The sequence below is a fragment of the Physcomitrium patens genome, chromosome 21 (assembly GCF_059467195.1).
Source record: "Physcomitrium patens ecotype Gransden chromosome 21, ASM5946719v1, whole genome shotgun sequence".
Lineage (NCBI taxonomy): Eukaryota > Viridiplantae > Streptophyta > Bryopsida > Funariales > Funariaceae > Physcomitrium > Physcomitrium patens.
Genome location: NC_143430.1, coordinates 9,619,992 through 9,639,973, shown reverse-complemented (window position 1 = coordinate 9,639,973; position 19,982 = coordinate 9,619,992). Strand labels below are relative to the sequence as shown.

Genomic DNA, 19,982 nt, shown 5'->3' with positions numbered 1-19,982 from the left:
AAGATAGAATATGCCAAAATTTTAATTAATCTAACATCAAAGTTGGATTTTTTCTTGTATTTGAGTTGCTTTTATGAATAGCCTATTTCATGCAAAGTGTTACAAATATGATTGTAGAAGAAACAAGTAACCAAAGTATTGCAAGTAATAAACTCTAAAATCTTAAAATTTAGTTTAAGGCATATCAAATGAAATTAACTATTTAGAACATTGGATAGAAATTATTTGTTTTAAAATATAAATAATGGTTTGTAAAATAATTTATAAAAGAAACATCTTTACACAATGTCTAAAATTAAGAATTGAGACTTTTTTAACCAAGGATTGAGAGATATGGTTCACAAAATGTGAACTACATTCTAGAAAATCCTCACTACTTTTCCTTTCTATTAGACAAATCAAAGGATTGAGAGATATGGTTCACAAAATGTGAACTACATTCTAGAAAATCCTCACTACTTTGCCTTTCTATTTCTATTAATCAAAGGATTGAGAGATATGGTTCACAAAATGTGAACTACATTCTAGCAAATCCTCACTACTTTGCCTTTCTATTTCTATTAGAAAAATCAAATGTAAGAAACTTGATCACAATTTGACACTTCATGGAAATGCATTTTGCTACAAGGGCTATCTTGTTTGTAAAAAGTTGAGAGAAAGGAAATACTTAACAAAACAATTTGGATGGAATTATGCAATGCAAGAGCTTTTTGAGTGAAAACAGTGGGCCAAATCATAAATAACAAATTCATATTAACTCAAACGAAGGTTTGGAAGCCTTTGATCAGCAGAAGCATATTGTAGAGAGAAAAATTTAGACTTCGTTTTCAAACTCCACACTGTTCAGGAGTCCAGCGTGCTCGATATTCTACGGTTGAAGGAAGAGGTTTCAGAAATGATTGACCTCCTTGCTCAGAAACAGAACTCGATTGTACGAAGAGATCTAGACCTGAATAAATTGCAAGCGACACATCACAAGGCGTTGGTGCAATTTCAATCGAATGAAAAAACCTGACATCATGAGAAAGACAAGCTTATCTACAAGTTTGATGCCTTTGAGTTTAGGGAGCCTTTGAGTTTAGGGAGCCTTTGAGTATGAGGTACAGAAACGAAACATAGACAGACATCGAGAAAGTTAGGGATGCCACAAGCATGCTTGAAGTGCGAACTTTTGTTATTGAAGCAGGACACAGTTGACCGAAGGTTGCTGGCGGAGGTTGCATAAGATCAAGTGTTGACTGAGAGATCAAAAGTGGTGAGACTGAATGGGAAAGCACACTTGCTGAGATCGACGTTCGTAGCTTCCATGGCAGCCAAGGATGCCGCCATTGAGGAACTCTGATACCGTGTGGTGAAATCAAACAATGTTTGAGCAGGGCATAAGAAAGTAGTCATTCGAGAAACTTCACATTCAAAATCCTAACAGAGACAACCAGAGGCAAAGTAGAGCCTAAACGCCCTGCAGAGCATGGTCTGTGTGAGTTTGAAGATAGAGTTGGATAAGTCAACAATGGAGACCGAAAGGCTATCTCAAGTCGAGAATTCCTTGCTAAATAGGACCCGTCAGCTAGCAGGTGAGTGAAAGTGGATGAAAGGGGCATAGAAAGTGCAGCTTGTCTTGGAAGAGCGAAGAGTTATGGAGGACGCCATCGACGACTTGAAAAAACAACTGATTTGTAAGAAATTGAGAAGGTTCAATCCACAATCTGAGATGGGTCGATTGTGCCATGACTTGAAGAGTGCTCATGAGGTCCCAATCAACAGAAGCTCTGTTGCAAGATCTTTAGTGGAGGCTTTCAAAACCGGAATGAAGCTGTGGAGACCACATTTGAAAAGAGAAATTTGGGTTTGATGAAGTCGTGCAAGAACTCCAAAGCTTCCAAATGAAGCTGCATAATTGTGAACAGAACTTGAAAGCCGCCCAGGCTGACCATAATCAGTACGAGGAGAAATGTGATGGTGTAGTGGAGGCTATGTCTAAGGATGGGAGAATTACAGAAGACATGAAAGGAATGGTTGCAAGAGCGGAGGTGAATTTGGTTCATGAAACCACTGTGACCGGACAAGCCTCGAGAAGAATTACAAGAGCTGCAGGACGTAGATAATTGAACTGAGGTTCCAAAAGATCTGGAGGCGTCTGCCGCGAAGGCGGAGAGCACCCTTGGAAACATGGATCTACATAAGGAAAAAACACGATTGTGTTTGAGCTCAAAGAGTTGGATTCTCAGCTTGTGGCAACGAGCGATGAGATGGCTCAAAATCCAACGTCCAATTGAAGAATCACAAAACGTGGCACTGCTCCATCGACAATGCCTCCGTCGTCCGAAACAACAGCTTCAGCGGCCGTTATACTGTTCAGCCATTGAGGGCCGAAATCTTTATCGACTGGGATGACGAATAGGAGGTCTATGATGAAAACGATAGAAGGCGCATCGATGGCACAAAATAGTGTTTGAAGGTAGCACCGTGCACAAGATTATGTCGGCAGATGCCACCGCAAGGTTGTAGTTTGTTTGTTTTTTGTTTTTTTGTTTTTTTTTTTTTTTTTTAATCCCGTCGCATTTTTTTCATTGAGCAGAGATAGCGCGAAGCGCCTAGATTAAAAAAAAACACCACGGCGTAGGAATTTTCTGAAGAAACCAAGACTGGAGAGCAGGCAGTGCGGCAATTCTGTCGTGGTTTTTGGTTACAATTTTTCCTAGACTAAGCAATCAGTGGAGCAGTGCAGCGATCATTTTAGACAGTGTGCCAATTGCTTCGTTGTTTATCTCTTCCTAGTCAAAGGGATGCCACAACTATAGCTGCTGCTACATTCAAAAAAATTGCAGACTGTTGTTTTCTAGAAGTGAGCAAGAATAGTATCAGTTTTTAGTCATTAACACAAGTGATAATTCAATCAACCACCTGCTTAGAAGTAAGCCTTTAATTTGTAGAAGCGGATGGTGTAGAGGTGCGGCTCCTGCAACAGTTGCTAAGTTTGCCATACTAGGACACACATTTGTGAAAGATAGAATGTAGTACAAGGTAGAATTTAAGAAATTTATGTTGTTTTTGTACAGACCAAGTAATTGGTATAGTTGATATTATAACATGATGTACAAGTTTATTGTAGCAACTTGGTGTAATGTAAACTTGGTGTGATTGAAAAAAATAATAATTTTTAGGGTTTAAGGTTAGTATTAAGTGAGTATTGATCTAACTTGTGGTTATGGTTTAGGATTGAATAGGAATCATTTAATTGTTTTAATATAGGATTATAAAATTATTGTTTAAGATTTGGTTAAGATTGAATTAGGTCTATTTAATTCCCAGGAACTCAGATTTAGTTAGGATTTAGAATAAGATTATAACTGAGATTTAAGATTTGTAAAAGAATAAAAATTGTCTTGAATTAATGTTTATTATATATAATCCTTAGCTTTCAAGATCTAGGATTTGTCTAGGAATAAATTAGAATTTATTTAAATTTTACATTTAATATTTGGTTATAATATAGATTCAAGACTTTGTGAATTGAATTGAATAAAGATAGATTAGGATGGGTTTTAGATTAAAATTAGGTTTATTAAAAAACTACTATAAAAAAATCAAATTGATTAATATAATTTATTCAAATTGATTAAAATTCATATAATAGGTTTTATTTATATAAAAAAACATAGTAATAAAACCACTTGTAGAAATTTGCATTACATGTACAGTAATATGTAGAAAGTGTAAAATTAGTAAATTATGTCTTAATTTAATTTATATTTAAGAAAAGACATGTATTATCAAGTGTATAATCAAATCCATAAAGATTTAATAATATAAGTCTGATTTATTTGTAGATGTAAAGGAAAATTATAGATCAACCAAAGATAATGGTTATTTAATTACTAAAATAATTTAATAAAGATGATTTATATTTTTTATGTAGCATAACAAATAGTTACATGCAAGATCAAGATGATCCAATACAAATTGATCCAATTTGATTGAAACCATAAATATAAGAAGAAAATTAAAAAGGCAATCTATGATTTATTATAATAAATTAAATTAAGCATCATAGTGTCATTCTAGTAAGGCAAAATTCAAATTTTAAATTATATGTTAATTAGAAATATTATCTAATTATACCATAACAATATATCTTCTTAATAGACATCTTACAAATGGATACGATTATTTAAAAAAAAAAATCAAGTCTCTGATTATTTTTCTTATATACACATAGCTATAAAAAAAAAGTATATATAATGAATGAAATAGAATATAAAGATACTTGTATAAACATATTTTGAGACACTAGAGCATTAATATGTTTTATAGTTAAATATATTTTAGACAAAAAAACTTAATACTTATACACAAAAGGGCTTTTTAATGCTTATTAAAATTATTGAAAAATAAATTTCAACATCAAGAAATGTTGTCAAAAGAATACAACCTTTAAAACATTTTATAGTAGATTAAGTATTATGTATTATCTTTAATTAATTTTTTTTCTTTTAAATCATAAAATTATAAATTTATAGAATTTAAACAATACAATTTGGTAACTATTTGGTCAAAATGTAAAAAATGAATAGAAAGTATTGAATTGAGAAATGAACCTATTTACACAGATATCCAAAATAAAACAAAGCATTTGTGATTTTTTCAATAATATAGAATATATTTTAATTGATGAGTCTAATCAATATTTATATTTTATAAATATTAACTTTAAAGGTATGTTTGAAAAAAAGAAAAAAAAAGAAAAAAATAATCATAAACATAAATATAAATGTGTTTTTAAAATATAGACTATATGATTTTTTAATAGAACTACAAGAAAGAATAATCTAAATTTAGACTACTATATAATTTTTTCTAATCAAATGTAATAGAATTATAAAAATATTTAGATAAAATATAAATATATATATATATATAGGTGTTGTTAATGCGACCACAATTTTTGCTACTACTACCATAATTTATTCTTATTAAAAATTTTAATATTTTTTTCTTAAAACTAAATTTATTTTCTATGAAAAAATAAAATAAAATAAAATATTAGAAATGTTAAAAAATTAATTAGGATTTTTAAAAAACTAAAAAAATATATTGAGTAGGTGGTGGGTTGTGGTGGCTATAACATAACCTATAGTAGTTGTACATAAAACCATAGTAGCATATTATAAAATTCTTAGTTTTTGTTTTTTCAAAAAAAATCTCTATAGGTTCCTTAAAAATTGAATATATTACAAAGTAGAAAGAACCTTTTGCAAGTTTCTAAAGAATTATTTATCAAAGAATTTTCTTTAAATTGTAAGACCTTTCATAAGATTCATAAGAAAAGAAAATTTATTATACAATAAAAATTTCTTAAAAGCCTTTAAAATATGAAAAAAGGCCTTAAAATTAATTTAAATTTAATACATTTAATTCTAATATCAAAAAAATAATTATAGAATCAAACATGTTTGATTTTTTACTTAACTTAAGATTTTTATAATATAGAGATTATAAAAAGTTTTATCCAATTTCACATTGATCATATAATTATTTATTTCAAAACAAATTGTATAATTTCTTATTTGTATTATTTTTGACAATAATCGATATTTTTCAAATTCTATTTTTTATAAGAAATATAATAAAATATAAAATATAAAGCACAAAAATACACTTAATTTTATAAAGGTATAATTTTTAAATAAACAATAAACCAAATGAAATATGACCTTATTGTGGTTTAATTATGTGGTTACACCTTTTGGAAGAAAATTTCCAAAAATAGTAGATGTTATTTATTACATATATAAAAAGAGTTAATAAAAACATATTTAATATTAAATAAAAACCAAAAATGGTATTCTATAGTTTAAAAAAACTAAATTGAAACAAAATAGTAGTATTAACTTTTAATGACATAACATTGAAATTACCTATTTTTAAGGCTTTAAAGATTGAGTTTCTAAACAATAAAAAATAATTTAATTTTTAAGTAGATGATTTCTAATTTAAAGAAGAATAATTTTGTACCTTTCTTTAATTATATAAAAAAATCTTTCCTTTCTTCATGATCTACTCTCTCAAATCAAAAACTTTTGTATAATTTTATCTGAATTATTTTATAGTCTCTTTGCTTTGCTTTGCTTTGCTTTTCTTTTTTTGCAATTTTTTGCAAAAACAATAGCTTTTCAAACATAGTGTGTTTTCATAAATATATTCCAAGTTTGTATAAAATATCAAATTGTCAATTATTTTGTATAATATATTTTAATTAATTGAAAACTTAGTAAATATTTTCTAATATGTGCTTAACACTTTTGAACCATGTCTTAAAGTCTTCAAATTCTTGCTCAAAATAACTTAATCTTCAATTTTGACCACTACATAATGATATTTATTTTATGTTTTTTTCTTAAAACAATTTTTTATGTTTTAAAGAACAAAATTCACAATTAGTTATTTGTTAGTCAATTACTTATAAAGAGATCTTCAGTTTTAGATCAAAGCATTTATTTATTTTAACAATTTAGTAACTTTTTTTTTCATAAAATTCTAATGTAAATACTTTAATTTTATAAGACTTTTCACTAAAAAGACGTACCATCTCCACAAATGAAAAAATTATTATGCTAATATATTTTTTCGAAATTGGTCACCATCTTTTTGTGTTCTTTTAATCAAAATCCCATAAAATGTATTTACATTTATATATTGTGTAAGTCATGCATATAAAATAATTATTACCAAACAAGAGACTTTTATAAACCAAAGTAATGTTTGTGATGGTTAAACAACCAAAAACTCACTGTTTTTGCAAATAATTGTTAAGATCAATCTTGGAAAATATACTGAAATAAAGATAGTAATTTGATCAGGATAAAGTTGATGACACAAAGATATGTATGAAGTACTATGCAGCAAAAAGAATTGTGGTAGATGTATTTACCAAAGTCTTAGCAAGAAAAAAAAAATATTGAATGCTAAGAAATGCATTGAAATTAATATTGTTTGTCCACATACATTGTTAATATGTTAGAAATATGATTAAAAAAAAACAAAAACAAAAATAATGCAATTGAAATCTATTTTAACATGATAAATTTGGTCTTAGCAAGAAAAAAAAAAATTGAAGTAAATTAAGGTAATGATTTGATAGTGGCAAGCAACAGGTTCATACCTCCACAGTAACAATAGTAGTTAAACACAAACGAAAAAAACAAAACAAAAAAACAACATTGCAGAGGAACGGAGCGCAATGGAAAACCCAACGAAAGAGGGGCAGAGATGATGATCCACCAACAGCGTGAATGACACACACGGTGCCCTCCCTCACAGTCTCCCTCCTCGCAATGGCTTATTCTCAAACCCACCCTGTCCCCCCCCCCCCCCCCCCCCCCCCCCACATCACGGGAGCGCTCCTCGTCCAGTCCCCCGCCTCGCCTCGCCGAGCAGCCTCCTGGAAACGCGCCGAACGCGTGGAGCGTGGCGAGTCACAGCGCCGCCCCACCATGCAAACGCAACGCAACGCAACGCCTGCACTGATCCAGCAGAAGAACCCTGGAACCAGGGGCCCCAAGAGCCGACGCCCGTCGCGAAAGGACTGTCATGCTTGCGTGGAAGAATTCCAGAGCAGCAGCCTCCCTGCAACCGCAACGCACTCACTGCCTGACTCATGGAGGGTTGTTGCGCCTGGAGACCAGATTAGACCACTCATCCTGCTGCCAAGTTGGTATTGTTGCCCCCCCCCCTCCCCTTGCTGGTCATGATTATTCCACTTGCAGCTCGGTGTTCGGCGTTTCGTTTCAACTCGAGCTTGCGAAGGTTCCTTCGAATGAGCCTGGCGGACTGATCCCTGGTCCGCACCTGTCCCATTTGTACCGTCTTCGAGATTTGGGTTTGACTCATACGGTGGGTGTTGAGTCGTTGCGCTCCGCCTTGACTTCCTCCCTGAGTCCGATTCCTTGGGAGTACTCTAGCTTCTTATCTTGGATGGGTTGTAGACCGCGCTCTTGCCTCGAATGTGGCGTTGGTTTGTAGTAATTTGCGCGTCGACGGATTGAATAGTAGTTGGGAAGAAGGCTTTTGTGATCTTATCGAAGGGGTAGGAGAGTGCAAGGAGTCTGGAATTGTGAGGTTGGGGTGGCTGATTCTTCGTTGGGCTGGAATGTGTAGAGGCGGTAGGATGTGAGGTGTTACAGATCTTTGCCACTGAGATTGGATCGGCGGAAGCGAGGCAGTTCGATAGAGGAATCTAGAGTGAGGGAATCTGTGAGTGGACACCGGTGTCCCGCTTTTTTGTGGGCTTTGCCATTTCTCTCGACCGCTCTTGTGGTGAGTTTCTTTCTTCAACAAGTTGCTTTTGTTGGTGTTCTTTGTCGAGTAGATTCAACCATGACGATCTCAATCTAATGAGGAATGTCCAGTAGTATTTTTTAGGAGATGGCAATTGGCCAGTTGAGTGCTGAAGCGCTTGTGGTCCGCCCCCTTTACCAGCCTTTGTCTAGCGAATGATAGTTTTGTTTGTCAGATCGTCCATCAATCTTCACAGTGGCTGAATTCGTAAGTCATTGCTTAACATCTGTCTCCGCATATGTTTACCTGTATCGTTCCTTTGAAACAACCTTGAGTTGACAGTAACGACCTTAAACGTGAGTACACTCACAGATATCATGTGATTTGAAGTCGTATCTCCGTTGCGGAGGATTTCAGATGTCCATACTGATAAGTTGGCCACTAATTTAAACCTATATAGGCAAATTAAATAGTGAGAAATATGGGAATTCTTTTGGTGAAGTGACTTAAACTAATGTGCTCCTTCTATGTCTTTAGTAGTATGAATGGGATTTGTAGTTTTCAGTTTCATGTAGATTTTATGCATTTTCTTAAATTCAGACACGAGCACACTAGTGAATGCTGCTACTGCTAGCTCCCGCAGTCCAGTGCTTAGTTCACAATTTCTTTTTCTGTCTCGATCTCAGATGTGAACGGAAGTCATGTTTTAAGATGTACTTTTGGAGATACAATTTGGAGAGGACCTACTTGTATGACTTTATTCTGAGAAAGTCAGCAGTTTCTCGTTTGAAGGTGATGCTTGAGGATATTTCAGCAGCCTCGAAAGATGGTGTTCTTAAGAGCCAATTTTCACTTGGCAAAGAAGTTTGGTGGTGGAAGCGGCAACATGACATTAGATGAAGCCGAGCGTCAAACACATCAGGAGCTGGAGCGGCTCTACATGTCAACTAGGGCTGCAAAGCATTTCCAGAAGGATGTCGTTAAAGGGGTAGAGGGTTTTGTGAGTACAGGTAAAAAGCAACTTGAGGTTGAAAGTAGGCTTGCAGAAGGTTGCAAAAAATATGGATTGGAGGGTCCTAGTATTACTCAGAATCTCTCAAGAGCTACACAGCATTACAGTTCAGCAAAGAATAGGATGGAGAAAGAGCGGGAAAATTTTCACCGAGTTCTGGCTTCGCAGGTTGTAGAGCCTTTAAAAGCCATGGTCCATGGTGCACCTTTAGTGGATGCCCGGCACTTGAAACAAAAGTATGACCGTCTATGCCAAGAAGTGGGTGAGCGCGCTTTTGATGTCAACAGGAGGAAGTCCAAAGATGCTAATGGCAATCCGGAACATGCTGCCAAATTGCGAGCAGCTCAGCAGAAGCTGGAAGAAAACACTTCCGCAATGAGCGCAATGGGTAAGAATGCCACATCTGCGATGACTTTGGTTGAATTTCAACAACAGCAAACCAATCTTCAGAAGATGCTCGCATTGGTTGCTGCGGAGAGAGCATATTTTCAACGTGTAACCAGCATTCTGGACACGTTGCATCATGAAATTGAGTCTGAGGTTAGGAAAGCCTCAAACCCCTCGAATTATGGAGATGGAGCTTCTCGCAACTCTTATCATGGGGCAGGACCCGTTCCAGAAATTTCTTATCCGGAAACTCTTTACCTGGAAAATACTCCTACGGTTAAAGGAATACCTTATCAGGAAACCCGTCTGGAAAATTCTCCTTCAGTTACAGAAATTCCTTATCCGGAAACTCCTCCTTCAGACAGTGAAACTGCTTATACGGAAACTCATTCAGACACAGAAACTCCTTATCTTGAAACTCCTCCTTCAAACACCGTTAGCCACATGACTGCGAATCTATCAGAATCAGCTCACAACATTTCAAACGAAAGCAACAAAGGGTATGACAACGACCATGACCAGGAAGTAGAAGTGCCTGCTTGTGTCGAAACCAAAAGCTTCTATGCAGTTGCTACACACTCCTTTGAACGAGAGGACGATGGAGAGCTCTCACTATCAGTTGGTGACGAAGTTTTGGTACGCGAGGTTTCTTCATCTGGCTGGTCCCAGGGAGAATGCAATGGCCAATCGGGATGGTTTCCTTCCACTTATGTAGAGCGGAAGCAGCCCATTCGAAAAGGACGAAGAAGGCCGGGGAGCGGTCATGGTTCTGGAGGATCATGAATCGTGTCGTGGATGAATCTGTACTAACCAGAAGAATTATTCAGGTGCTAAATTCCAGTGCACTAGTCTGCAGATTTCTCCTCATTTGGCGGTCGTAGACAGATACCGTACCCTGATGAAGTCATGTTTTTCTGAGCACCGAGGTACCGCTGGAGTGAATCGTGGAGGTGGGCAAGCCGCGAATTTATCGCGCCGCCGAAAATGAGAATCTAATCATCAACCGAATATAGTAGGATGTATAGATGCTGCAAATGGAGTAACTTACCTTCTTTGTATCATCCCATGCGTTTCAAGAGCTGAAATAATCTAATTCGTACCAACTCAACTTGTTCTGGTTGAATTTCAACACAATAAACAGATGGAAACAATCTCCACTTACAGTATGTTGACACAGAATGTCAATCGTGCTGTGCACTTGGTGCATTGCACACAAATCCAGGCACAAACCGAACGTCCATTGCACTGTGTCGACGACTGTGTAATCACTCTAGCCCCTCCTACTCCAGCATCAGATTGCTGTACCGTTCCCAACTCGGTACTGTTACCAATCCGATATTAATCCAGCCACCGAGTTAGTTCGATGCAATGCACACCTTGTCAGACTGATGGATTACTACACTCCACGCAATGCTTCGGCTTCTGAGTAGTTCTCGTGTTGCAGTGCCTTGACCCACTTCAACATCTGGGCTGCATGGCATCGGAGAATTGTCATCTGTGATTACCTGTTCAACAAAAATGCCTTGAAAATCCATCCCCACTGCTGAAGTCACTCATGAAATTCTGCGCTGCATCGCATCGGATTCGTCACCATCCGTCTCAGAATTGACTAAATGCTGCGACTTTGAATGCTACGCACTCACAAATTCATTCTTAAATAAAACATCAATTTGAATGGATGGTGACGAATCCGGTTTGATTTCAGATCCCTAAGTTGCAATTACTTAAGTTTAATTTATTTTTCCAAAGCCTCCTCAATTTCATAAACTTTAACCTTGGCCCATCTTACGCCATATTCTAAATGAATTTGGTTATTTTTTATGGATATAAATCATCATGTATTTAATATTTAAGTAAAAGGATTCATTCTTCTTCCTTTTTCTTTTTTGAGAATCTGTAAGTGGCCACCCCCATTTTTGTGCATGAACAGCCCTCGTGCCACACACCCTGCATATACATAGTAATATCATTTTAATATCATTATTTTATATTTCACCACCTCACCCCCTTCAATAATTGTGTGGATAGTTGCACTTTATTATGCCCAATTTCTCTACTCTCCATAATTCTTTTATTAAAATTTTATTAAAATGAATGCTTTTATCTGCCTTCAACCATGCAACTAAACCAAGGTAATTTTTATGTATTAAATAGCATTTTTGATTCTTTTATTTTCTTTTATTTTCAAATTGAAAAATTTCAAATTGATAATTTTTTCAAAAAAATATCAAATGTAATGGCACAAAAGATATCCATGCAGTAAAAGAAATGTATCCACTTAGCGGCTCCTTTGTTTTATACTTTTTTTTTAATGTTTATTTTTTTAACGAATAATTTGGTCAATAAAAGGAGCCACCACTAACCTATCCCATTTCGTACCATCGAAATTGGAAGAAACGTTGAACTTTTTTCTACAAAATGCCACAATACAACAGTTGTTGATTAAAAAGATGATAAAATGTCTTATGGTTTAGTCATTTGAGACAAGAGTCCACCATACAATTCTATATCAAATCCTTCTTTTAAATGTCAATTTCTGTATTAAACTGGTGATATAACTTAACTATACATATTAAAATAAATAAATTCCAATATTAGTATAATAAAAAAGAATCAATATATAAAAATATAGATTATTCTGATAAGATATCATTCTATAAATTATTTTATAATCAAGTAATAAATTATTTTTTAATTTGAAAAGTATATTTAGATTTTAAAACCATTTATTAAAAACTATTGAATGTTTAAAAAAATTAAATTCTATATCATTTTTAATTATATTTTATTTAACAACATAGTAACAAATTTATAATATCTATTTTAAAATTTCTTTGGATAGGTAAGAAATGATATCCAAGATTTGCAAAGCTCATATAGAATATAATACAAGATAGGACAATTTGCACTTTAATGATTCTAAAATGTCAAGGATGAATACAATTGAAGTTATAAATAAAAAAAAACTTTTAAATGAACAAATGAAAAGTGGTTAAAGTCATTAAAGTCTTCAAAAGTGTTTCAATTTTAAAAAGGCATAAACTTCTTATAATATAATAGATTAAAACAAGTAAAGGATTTTTTTACATCTACACAAGATGTATACATAGAATTTTTATTTGTTCCAATCAAAGTCATATTAAAAAAGATATAATCAGTAAAAAGTTAAGAAAGATCTTCTAAGAAATATTAAGTTGTTTTTAATATATATATACATATACATATGGTTCTTTAATCTTTTAGATATAAATAAATATCATAAAAATAAAAAAGAGAATAGAATAAAATAAAATAAAATAGAAAGAAAGTAGGAGATGGCTAAAGATAAGAAAAGGTTTGAAGCAACAATATAAAAATGTTGAATATATTTATTATGTTTGTATTAACTGCAATAAGTTATAAAAGATTTAGAAATAGATACTTACATTCATTCATTCTATTATACATCCTTATAATTCCAAATTTAACAAGACTACTTGGTAGGTTTATCTATCTTATGTCTAATTTAGATAAATTTGGATAGAAAAAAAATTACTGTCTATTAAAAAAATTGCTACAACAAATTCTAATAAAATCTCAATAAATTCTTAGATTGAGATGACTTTGGATAAATCTTTAAGTAAAGACACTCTAAAGATAATTAGACCAATAAAAAAGCAATATTTTTGATTGATCTAGAATAAATATAAAAGCTCTAATCTTAAAAACTAGAACCATGAATTAAAATTTGGTCAAATCAATCATAATACTTTATAAATCAATAAAGTATTAGGATTTTATGACTATTATATATGCAGTTTTTTACTAAATGATATATTTATTTTTTTTAGATTTTAAGACAAAAATTACATTGATTTATTGAATTGTTATTATTCTTTGTTTTTTGATTTTTTTTTTTGTTCTTAGGTCTTTTTTATCATACACATATATATATATATATATATATATTAATGTATTTAGTTATTTTCGATATAATGGTGTATATTTTAATGGAATCACTTGCTAAAATTTAACACTAATTTTTTGCATTTGACAAGAATATAATTTGATGCTAAAATCAAAATTTGTTGATTTATATCATTATTCTATCATTTTGTTCTATCACATTTAATTGTTGCCAACCAAAGATTCAATTAACTACTTTGCTAAAATATCATTTTATAAAATTAATGTTCAAAGTATAAAAATTCAATTTACAATATTCCAGCTCTTATTTCAATCATTTTTCCCTTAATACATTTTTTTAAATGGAAAAAATACTCAAAAAATTAATATACATATACATGGGATATAAATGTTCCAGTACCAAACTTTAAATCATGATCAACACAATGAAGTAAGAATTCAAGTACTATGTATGATCCTCTAATCAGATAACAATGATCATGTTGAAACTTGACTCAAACAATTGAAACCCATTTTCTACATTTCTCAAACCAGCTCACACATTTTCAACACAAAATGAGGTGTTTACGTGGCCGCTTTCATGCCGAAGTTTGAGTCAGTTCTCTTACCCAATGTCCGGTCGCTTTGCACACCAACGAAGAAGATATCATGTATCGACCAAATACTACTTTAGAAAACATAATCTCATTCTAGAATATCAAGCTCATCGCAGATACAAACCCCGAAGTAAAAACATCTTCATAAGTTAACGTTGCCAAGAGCTTCACTCAATCCAGAAGACTATCCGCAGTGTGCTGGAGGCATTACCTGGCTCTTGTATGTAACCCACACGCTACAGACTTCATGAGTCACCCTGGGATCTGACAGTAGCTCAATGATGCACTTATGTAAAGCTTTTGTATGTACACAAACCATTGTGTATACCATTTCCTTGCCAGTCAATTAGCTCCATCGTTGCCGTTACCAATTGCAGCAGAGTGGTTAATCACTGATCTTGCGACGAAGACAACGCTCGTAACAGCTTTCTGCACAGCACTGCATCAGTCAGGATGGAGACCTAGAGTGGAGTCTACCCACCAAGTCTCAATCTAAGTCCTTTTGGCAACCACTGACCTATCCCCTCCAATTTCTGATACACACCATAAGCATGACTAAGTCCGCCTCACTCAACTTCTGAACACTGTGCACTGCATATCGTCTATACAGTGCAAGCGTGTGCTGCTGTGTGTCGGAGCATGAGAAAATAATGGACTTGCCATCGTTGTAATAAATTCCAAGAACAATGACACCAGGGCAGGAAGCCAGCTGCCCATTTGCAGCAAAGAAATTGCCGATATTTCTGTTCAGCACCATTCTTTCTTCGGGCTGCGCACAAAACAGAAAATACCTCCTTCGGTCACCATCAAACCACCGCAGATAATCATAACCTACATTGCCAACAGCTCCACGCAACTGCATGAACTTACACATTTACTCTTTTGCTTGTCAGGCAAAGATAAATGAGCTGGAGATCCTGCACGGATATTTATCTCGTCCCTACAAGATCCTATCAAATTTTTACTCATCATCTATAACCCCTAAAAAAAATTGGCCAGTTCTTAGCCTGGAATCTTGAGACTTCCACTAACTTGACCAAAGCTCAGTCAGCTCAGATATTTGTAAGGAGGGCAGGCCTTGGTGCTTCATCCACTAATCAAGGTACCTAACTCTTACAGACCTTCTAAAAACATAAAAATTACAAAAGGAGCTGGGGGGACATCCTTGCAGTGGGAACACGTCTTCAGGCCGAATCTTAGTGTCATCCACATCCAGACAACTAAATCGATGGAGATGTGGATTGTACAAAGATCTCGACACAGATTGTTCAAAACCAACTTTGAATGTGTGGACACCAAAACCTTGTCTGTGGCCAAAGTCGGGCAGAGAATCATGTCTGGGAACTGTAATACAAAATCATCACAAAACACAATCCAATGCACTTTGTGCGAGAAGCACCCAACAACTACCACCTCCTTTAAATGCCAGATATTGCTATCTTCTTCTCTATCTCATCAAACTAATGATTGATCCTATAATCTTCATAAATGATTTAGCCATGCATAGTCCAGACTAACCAAGTCACAACAAACCTCAATTGTCTCCCAACTTATAGAGGTTGGAAGTCAAATCAATTATAGCACTAAAAATATGGCATGAGCATATTAGATCAATCTTTAATAAGACATATTAAATCAATCTCAATTAATCTAATGGTGGTACTATGGTCAAATCTATTTTGCTCTAAGTTAACTAATATTAAAGAGTAGTGAGACTAGGTAGTGCTAAAGACATATTTGATTAGGTTTACAAAGAATTAAGTGTGAACAATTGTTATACATAGTCAAGTACAAATAACAAGATTTATAACATCCCATGTTACTTAGTATTGGCCTTCAAAGCATTATGAGTAGATGATCAATAGTTAGAAAATAATTTATAATTAAATCAATGATTGTACACTAATGAAGCTTTTATGGATTTCAAAATATTGTCATAGAACTTACTTGATAAATATGTCTACATGTTGCATCTTAGTTGGAACATATTTTAGTGATTTTTTAAAAAATATATATATATAATAATAATAATTAGCCTTCATATATTTCGTATGAATATAAAAGATGGAATTTTGTGCAAGTCAAACAAATTCCATGTTATCAAAATAGATATATTAATTATATGCCATTGATATGTGTGCTTTTGAAAAACTACTTTGAATACTTTTATTTGTCAAATAGACTAGTATTATAGGTAGAATCAATACCTTGAGCTCAATAAATAAGCATTGTAGAAAAATGGATTCTTTAGTTACTTCTAATAGTACTTTGAATTTGGCTTCTATTGTGCTATCAAATATTATAAATTTTCATTTATCAAACAAGACAATTGGTCCATTAGTTGATATAAAGATACACCCAATAATAGATCAATACATTTTAAGACATCTAAAAGAGTTTGTATTAATGAATCTTTCTAATGTTAGACTTAGAGATTATTTAAAGTATGTCTTAAAGTCTATAGTTTTCTTGGTATATCTAAAAATGTACTTTATATCATTTAGATACTACAATTGAGATTTAACTGTAAACCTTGCTACAATCTCTACTACATATAAAAGATCAAATCTTATATTAGTCAAAAATAGAAGCTTGTCTACCATACAATAATATTGGTTTATATCCATTGGAGCTATTGTAATATTCAATTGAATAACATAGTTCTTTTGTAGAAGAATATATTCTAATCTATAATTTTCCATGCCAAAGTCAAAGTCATTTAGCATCTCTTTTCAATAAGACTTTTGATGAAAAAACATGCCATTAGAGAACTAATTGAACTCAATTCTAAGATATAATTTTACTAAGATCTTTTATCTTATATTTGTCATTTAGTTTCTTCTTGATTTTAGAAATTTTGATTTTTTTTATACATCATTAATTTGGTCTTAAAGATCCACTTACATGAAATAGCATGTCTATACAATGGAAGCTCTATAAAGACCTAAATATTGTTTTTTATGAATGGATCATATTTTTCTTACATGACTACTTTCTATACTAGATTACTGAGATATTTTTTAATCTTTATATTATCACTCACTTGATGAAAGGTTTTGATTATATATATATATATATATATATATATATATATATAGAAATCTTATTTAATATATAGAAAATATTTTTATAAAATTATATAAATATAATATCTCTTTTACTTTTAATAAACTTTCAAGTTGGTTGAATGATAAGTATTGATTTAATTTTGGCCAAAGTTAAAAAAAAATGTCATAATGTAGTATTTCTTATATAATCAATTTTTTGAATTCTTCTAAGAGATTTCTTTTTATAGAAGTTTTTTTTAGATTCATCTCCAAGTTAGATATTTTCTTTTACTTCCAGTTACAGCTTTAGAGCTTATGCAAATATTTCAATTGAAGACAATAAATTGTTGAAGAAATTTGAAGCAAGTAGAGATGAAGAAAAAATTCTTTTGTGGTCCTTAAAAAATATTACATTGTCGTGTTATATAAAAATTAAATTGAAAATGCATTAAATATCTAATTGAAGAAGGATTTGGTCTTATCTTAAATTCGAATTAGAATCCAAAAAATAACAATACATAAGATGTTTAAAAACATCTTAACAATCTTAAATAATATTAACAAACTTATTATACTATATTCAACTTTAAATAAATTTTAAAAAATCATAATAAATAATCCTAATTATATCCAAAAAATATAAAAGATAATTTTAAAAAGATCAAAAGAATCCTAAAAAATCTTTAAAAAATCATAAAGAAATTACAAAGAAATCCTAACAAATCTTAGTCAATTTTAAAATAAATACCATAGAAAATCTCAAATTTTTATAAGTTTTATATTGATTTTTTATCTTAATTCAAATTTCTTATATATCTCAACTTACTACTTAAAAATAAGTATATAATTTTTTTTTTAAAATCTAACATATAAATTGAGAGAGATGACTCAAAATTAGCTTGAATAATAAAAATTCTCTTTCTTTAACCTCCATGAAATCTTCTAGCTTGAATATATTATTTTTAAATTATTAAAAAATTTCCAAAATTTATATAAATATTAAAACTTTAGTCAACTATTAATATACAAGAATTTTTTTAATATAATTGATATTTTGCTTGAAATCTAAGAAACCTTTATTGACTTTCAAAATCCGATTTCCAAGTTTTTGACTCATTTAAACCTCAATTATTTTTTATATAACTACCAAAATATAATCATTTTTTTCACCACAAAACAAAGTCACTTATAACAATCCAAAATTTGTAAAGCTTTTACAATGTCAATATGCATTAAAATCCCTCAAAAGTAATACTTTTAGATATTTTATTAATTTTTCTTAAAATTTACAATTCAATCAAAAAAAAAGAGTCTCATTTGCCATAGGTGCATAATTTTGTATCCCAAGATCTGGTTTGGACCTTGATTCATAATTTTCTCTTTGTACGTATTAATCTAAGATTTATTTAAGTAATTTTTATTAAATGCTATTCTTTGCTTTTATTTAAATATTTCTATAATATTATTTTTTTCTAAAATAAATTTATTTTTGTTGTTTATGGTCCTTAAAAGTAAATAAAATCATTTTTATAAAGAAAAAATATTAGAACTTAATATTTTATTAAATCTTTAACTATTATTTATATTTTTAAGATAATTTTTAACTAAAATTTCAAATAATCTCTTCTATAATATAATATCTTTTTTTCTTTTATCCAATAGTTATGTTACAATATAACAATGTTTGGCACAATAAAGACTCTTTTGTATAAAGGATCATAACATTGGTAGCTTTTAGTAGAAAAATTCTAATCAACAAATATATATTTTATATTCTTTACTTGAAACTTATGCCTAAATTCTTTTGGAATGTGAACATGTGTTGTGCCTTTAAAAATATGGAGGTGAGCAAATTTAGATTTCTTATGATAGAACATTTTGAAAGATGTTTTGTTGATAAGTTCTTACATGGAATAACGGTTAAGAATATATGATGAATCCAAGTGATCTTAGGTAATAAAAAAGATGGAATTTTTTTATTAAAAAATATGCTATAGACGGCCTTTAAAAAAATAAAATTATTTTACTTAGCAATACCATTTTCATAAGGAGTTGATGGAACTATAAGCTGTTGTTGTTTTTCATGATTAGAATTCAATTCAAAATATTGAATATAGAAGAATTTGCTTCCTTGGTCAGTCTACAAGTACAAAATGCTAAGCCCAAGCTCTTTTCCAACCATGTTTTTAAAGGACTCAAAGTACTAAAATATCTTGATTTTTGCTTTAAAAAAAGTCCTATGTGTATCTTGTAATGTTGTTAATAAATGTGAGTATATATTTTTTCTTAAAAGTAATGTCAAGCATCCACAAAAATCAATATATAGAAATTGAAGTAGTTGGTTAGTGGTAGATTGAGCCTTTTTAGAAATCTTTTTTTTATGAATTTTGTCCAAAATACAAAAAAAATATCTTTGTTTAATAAATGTTAGCAAAGAAATTCTCATGACCAAATTTTGTATAATTATGTGATAAGTTAATTAGTAATTTAAACAACTAAGGCATATTTGTTAGAGATTATTTTAATTTTTTGAAATATGGCTTACTTCATGAATTTTAGACCTCTAATGGATAGCAAGGTACATAAGTTGAGGTAAACTAGTATGCAATGAAAATTGAACATTCAAAAAAATACATACCTTGATTCTAGGATTCAATATTTAATCACAAAATCTATAAAAATTATCGGATGGATTTTGTACTATATATAAGATAATGTGTAAGGGTGTTTGTTCATCAAAGATTATGCATGAATGAG

The 19,982-nt window shown here is 31.5% G+C and overlaps 1 protein-coding gene across 5 annotated transcripts; it reads left to right on the top strand.

Annotated features, from left to right (window-relative positions):
• Nucleotides 1-7,582: 7,582 nt before the first annotated feature.
• Nucleotides 7,583-10,842, top strand: LOC112273975 (SH3 domain-containing protein 2). 5 transcript variants are annotated; one of them, XM_090245861.1, is made up of 3 exons: nt 7,583-7,714; nt 8,158-8,316; nt 8,964-10,842. In XM_090245861.1, the coding sequence occupies exon 3, from the start codon at nt 9,104-9,106 to the stop codon at nt 10,457-10,459; it is 1,356 nt and encodes a 451-aa protein (XP_090101987.1). In that variant the 5' UTR covers nt 7,583-7,714; nt 8,158-8,316; nt 8,964-9,103; the 3' UTR covers nt 10,460-10,842. The 5 variants fall into 5 exon arrangements, with proteins under 5 accessions (XP_090101987.1, XP_024358860.1, XP_024358858.1 ...); XM_024503092.3 differs by having other exon boundaries at nt 7,598-7,893; XM_024503090.3 differs by having other exon boundaries at nt 7,599-7,893; nt 9,056-10,842.
• Nucleotides 10,843-19,982: the final 9,140 nt, after the last annotated feature.